This window comes from Belonocnema kinseyi, chromosome 9 (assembly GCF_010883055.1).
Source record: "Belonocnema kinseyi isolate 2016_QV_RU_SX_M_011 chromosome 9, B_treatae_v1, whole genome shotgun sequence".
NCBI lineage: Eukaryota > Metazoa > Arthropoda > Insecta > Hymenoptera > Cynipidae > Belonocnema > Belonocnema kinseyi.
In genome coordinates this window covers 104,153,641-104,159,533 of record NC_046665.1, presented here as the reverse complement: position 1 = coordinate 104,159,533, position 5,893 = coordinate 104,153,641, and the positions used below count along the sequence as shown (strand labels likewise).

General features: G+C 39.4%; 1 protein-coding gene across 1 annotated transcript; it reads right to left on the bottom strand.

The window, feature by feature from the left end:
- Positions 1-883: 883 nt before the first annotated feature.
- On the bottom strand, positions 884-1,657 carry LOC117180668. Its single transcript, XM_033373158.1, has one exon. The coding sequence runs from the start codon at positions 1,655-1,657 to the stop codon at positions 884-886; it is 774 nt and encodes a 257-aa protein (XP_033229049.1).
- Between the last annotated feature and the right edge of the window lie 4,236 nt (positions 1,658-5,893).

Genomic DNA, 5,893 nt, shown 5'->3' with positions numbered 1-5,893 from the left:
AAACGCAACAATGGGTCGGAAATGTTATGGCCTCCGTATTTTGAGATGCACATGGCATAATATTCGTGGACTATCTTGAAAAAGGTAAAACCATAACCGGAGCATACTATTCATCATTATTGGACCGATTAAAAATTGAAATCGCCGAAAAACGACCACATTTGAAGAAAAAAAAAACGCTTTATCATCACGACAATGCGTATGTTCATTCATGCTTAGTTGCACAAGCAAAATTGCATGAAATCGGCTTCGAATTGGTTCCTCAGCCACCGTATTCACCAGACCTGGCCCCCAGCGACTATTACTTGTTCCCTAACCTGAAGAGATGGCACACCGGTAAGCGTTTTTACTCAAATGAGGAGCTCATAGCTGAAACTGAGGCGTATTTTGGAGACCTTCCGATCGAGTACTTTTCGGACGGTATCAAAAAGTTAGAAAATCGTTGGACTCGCTGTATCGACCTAAAAGGAGAGTATGTTGAAAAATAAAACCGACTTTGGCCAAAAAACGTCTCCATGTTTCATTTTCCAGGGACTTATCAGACTGCCTAGTATGATACCAGCGTTTCTAGAACTGCTCACGAATTGCTTGGACAAGACGTTTCTGGAATATCCTTCGATTCCTAACAGAAGCCCTTCCAGTCTTCCTGCTTATATATTCTTATATTTTTTATTTAATCATACTGAGCCGTCTTATAGATGTCCCAGTCTAAAGGCAACTTGATTCTGTCTGCCCTATTGCACAACGCTCTTGTCTTTTTGCGGAGCTTCTCCAGGTGCGTATTTCACCATTCTACTCCTTTCCTAGACTTAACTGTGCTTGTGGGACAATTATTTTCATACGATGTAGACAAAGCCCTTCGCAAAAAATCCGCGGCGTGCTCTTACTCATCGATACTGTCATAGTTTTTGAGAAATTCCACTAGTCTGCCTCTGAGTTCCTCTTTATATGAGTCCCAGAGCGTATTTCTAGGGTTTTTGACTTTTGAAACCACTGGTTTACCTAGGTTTAGCTGAAACGGGATATATTTGTGGTCCGAGAGAGACTCCTCATTAGATACTCTCCAGTCCACTACCCTACTTCTCAGCCGCTCCGAGCATAAAGTCAAATCGAAAACCTCACTCCTGTTTTTGACCTGGCATATGGGAGTATCGCCTCGATTCAGAATTTCCATATCAGTGACCGCTAGGTACTCAATTAAATCTCTTCCTCTGTCATTGATATTCGTGATCCCCCACACCGAATGGTGAGAGCTCGCATCACATCCTAACAGCAGAAGAATTTTGGACTTCTGGCAGTACTGAATTAGAATCTCCACCTCTCTGGCAGGCGGGGATCCATCCGCATCGTCAGGGAAATACGCTGAGGCAAATGCAACCCCCAGTCTTTCCCCACTTTCAACCCTGAGCCTCACCTTGATAACAGTAAGATCCCTGGAACAAAACTTAAGCACCAATATCACATCCATACCCTTGACAGCTATGCATGCCCTTGGCGCTTTCACGAGTGGCCCCTTATAAATGGAGCCACACCCTGACAGGCCGCTAATCCTTTCCCAGTATAACCAGGGTTCTTGGATTAGGGCGAGCCCTGTCTGCATCACTGATATGCGTCTGACTAAAACCGCCGAGGCGCCTTTACTGTGGTGCGAATTCATCTACATCAATGACATTCCCGTCTCAGCCATTGAACGACTAAGCCGAGGTATCCTCAGACGCTACAGATCCCCTTGAGGAGCCCTGTTGGGTCACCCTGAACGTGACCCTACCTGCCCCCAAATAGAGCTGGTTGTCTAGAGCCGCAAGAGCTCTGACTGCAGATTCAGGAAGTCCGACAACCAGGATCCATCCACTCCCCTTCTGTCTGGATCCCTGCCCATCGGAGTACACCTTTCACGAATCCGTCCTCAGAGTCGGATTTTAGAGGCTCAGGCGCCCCAAAAAGGCCGTCGAATTCTCGGGTTTTCCGTGAATCAGAACGGTCGCTCTGCGGTACCTTTGCAGATATTCCGTCCCCCTAAGCTCCAGGTTTAATCCCTCTTTGAGCCTAAAGCTTGAAGTTCTCTACGCCAACCAATGTCTCGACCAAACATCCGTGGCCTCGATGACAATGTCCCCCGACCTGATGAGGATGTCACTGAATCTGAGGGGCGCGCCCCTCGTGGGGTAACGCGTCAATCTCTTTAGAGATTTCCTCCCTCAACCTGTCCAGATCATCAAGAGCTAGACAGTTTTCAGGATAACCCGATGCAACGACAACCCTCACCAGGGCGTTATTGACCATCTGCACGAAAGTAGAGGCCTTGTGTTTTTAGAGCCTTCTGCCGTTTCAGCTCCCTATTGGGGGAGGGGGGGTATCTCTGGAGCCCTTTTTCCTCTTACCCATAAGATGAGCCTGAGTAGTTGCTTCAGGTGCAGCCTCGTTGTCTTGGCTGCTGCTTGTGAGGCGCGCATTGTGCGTCTTCTTCTTTTGAGCACCGCTACGATTCTTCCTCCTCACAAAGAAGTCCATTAGCTGCTCTTCTATCGTGACGACAGGATTGACACCAGTCTCATCTTTTTTCACCGCTTCTAGTGGATTACCCCGTACGAAGCTTTCCACTTTCTACGGTGGGTTAAAAGAGGGTCCCGGAACGAGCTCCTCATTGTTTTTAAAATTATTTTTGCCTTTGTTCATAAAAGTCCCGTGAGAAGCTAGGGAATTAAAAAATACCCCCTGCAGAGCCCTGCATGCAGAGGGCAGGTCTAAATACTATAGTATTCGACCTGGTGTCCCAAAGTCCCGGTTCAGACACCTCCTTTGTGACACCCACATGTCCACCCCTGCTTAGGGGGGGGCAGGCCGAGGTTTTTAAGGATGTGTTAACCCTGCTGCCATGCAGCCCTTGACACGGCGATCACATATTGGCTTCGGGAGCATGAGAACTCGCGTTCTCGATATTCCAGAGGGTTTTGCCAGTACCCTCTGGAAGGACCGCTCCTTAGTTTAGATCCCATCGATCGGAATCCGTCAGATCCCCCGAACAGCTGCACCTCGGGACACAGTTTCTTTGGTTCAATCATTTTGGACTATAGTCCGGTGAGACCCGTAAGCCCTCCCGCCAACTGCAAAGTCTCGCGATCCCTAGGGAGAGAAGATTAAGAATTAAAAAATGAACTTTTTGGAAAAAGCACAGAAAAGACGAAAGAGGACATAGGCTCCTATATAAGATCATATATAGGTTCCTGTGTTAGACCCTATGCATTTGCGCAGTAGGTTTCATTTAATCGTAAAAAACAATATTACAAAGTTTTTTAAATGATCAAAACAAGGAAATAAGAATTAGTGTGATTCAATTTTCATGCATATTATGAATTGTAATGAAATACATTTATTGAAATGATACATGTTTCAGAGCAGCTTAGAATACAATTTAAAGCAAAATAAGAAACAAATACAAAAATAATCATGATAGATACTATTTTGAGTGTATACTATTTTGAGTGTATACATTATTATAAGAGATGAGACAAGAAAAATTTCGATTGTTTTGATGTTCACTGATTAGCAAAAGTAAGGTAAGAAGTTTTCAAAAACACTTGCAGGACTTAAAGAGTACCATATATCTCATGATATTAATAATACGGATTAAATTCTTTTTTATCCGAATAATGGCGAAAAATCTTTCAAAAATACTTGAGGCGACTGGCACTACCAGAGCGTATGGAATTTTCACCCCCTAAACGTTATTTCAAGGGGAGCCATTTTCTTGCCTTCTAGAAGTCCTTCTAGTTTATCTCTTCTATACTTATACCTTTTTGTATTAACCCAGATGTACACCCGTCGGCCTTTGACATCCTGTTATGTATGAATAGTTCTAAATATCATTTCCGCGATCATGGTCCAGGAAAGGTAAGCATAGTTAGTACTGTCGTGAGCTGGTGCAATTTATAGCCTGATGTCCCTCTCTTCCACAAGTCCAACAACCCCTTGGTAAATAAGAACCTTCAAACTTCACAACTACGTGACCTGAGCCGGAACAGTGATCAACACTGGTGATCATCGTCCTCTTACAGAGTCGGTGGGACACCCAGTTCCCCGTAAGGTATCCGGAGTAGATTAAACTTACAACAAACTCATCACTTAGATTCAGAAAGATACATTGAAATTTCTGGATCATATTTGCACTGAAGGCCCAACCAATAACAATTGGTTTAATTCTAGCTTCAAGGAACATATAAGGAGATCGAGTTAAAGTATACTCCTCTATTTTATATAATTGCATCTGTTACTTTCGTATCTGTTATAAAATAATAAAAAAATCGTTTATCCATTTCCAAAAATAAATTGTCACCATCTGTCAGTTACAGCTGCGCATTATCATCCACATTTTAATGTCGAATTCAACACCTTCGTTTATTCATTGAATTATTTCGGAAGTGACGTACCATTGCTAGAATCTTTTGTGATGAAGATGAACGTGATAAAGAGACGTTAGATGACTTGTTAAGCAGTGGCGATGATGGGAAAGATTATTATGGAAACGATTGCAGTTGAACAAATGTATTGATTTTCAAATTCTGTTTTTCTTTAAAATGTATCGTAGCCAAAAACAATGACTTAACCGGAATTCAACTTACAGAATTTCTAGCTTATATGAGCTATAAATTTAAAAAATATTAGATAAGATAAAACAATAGGATTTTCCATAAAATCCACTTAACACGATTTTAAATTTGGCCAAGAAGATAAAGTCGAATTTAATAAAAAGTTGCTTTTTTGCAGTCTATTTTTTAACATATATGAGGAAATCATTATTTTATAATTGTTTTCCAATACAAGAGCAAATTTAATTTTTAAAAAAAAATGTCAATGTTGATGCAAATTTTCAGGGTGTAAATAATTACTTAACAGATTTTAAATAAAGGCGATGAGGCTCATGAGAATCTGGAATGAAAATGTAAGTATGTGAATTATTAAATTAATCATTTTTATTTCATTAGGTTTTTAATTCATTGGGTTGGCTCGATTTTGTTTATTCTAATAAATTAGTCATGGGATTTTTATATTTTATAATTTGACCTTTTTTAATTCTTATCAATAATGCAATATTTTAGTTTGGAAATGTGAATCTCTGTTAAAATATAGGCATCTCGATTAAATCTGATTTGAAAGAAATTCTTTGTAATTCATTGGTAATAAATAACATTTTATACTTTCACTAATGCTATATTTTATTATTATATTGATCTTAACCTCTATTTGTTCTTGAAATTTCGTTCTTGCGAATTTCCAAGGTCTTCGGAAAAATCAATGATATTGATCGTTGCTCGCTATGTAGAAAGAAAAATATATAAAATACCCTTTTAAAGAAATGTATCTATAAATTACAGAGAAATAACAATAAGTAAATAATCACACATCAATTAATTACTTATATTATTGATTTTAAGTAATATACGTAATTGTAATAGTGAACATAGTTAAGACCTCATTTATAGTAATAAAAATATGCTTATGTTTTAGATTTTTTATTTAGTGCACTTAAATTTTCAAATATGCTAATTATAATTTGTTGTGATTCTTTTATTAGACATTGTAATTAAATTTAAACTATATTACTAACATATTATATAACCAATCGATACTTCCCGTTGTTTTACTTAGGGAAACTAAAAGAAGAAAAGAAAAATTAAATTAGAGTTGAAAAATAAACATTAGAAGTGATAGGCGTTTACGCATTTTTTTACTCTACATTCTAGAAATAATTTTAAGGCCCAAAATGTTTACAAAGGGGGAGGGTCGGTAAGGCTGGTTTTTGGCCTAATTTATTTTTGGACCAAAAAATCTGAAAAAATCATGGTAGTATCTCATAAGTATCCCGAGTCAATTGCACACTAAACGGACTACCCTC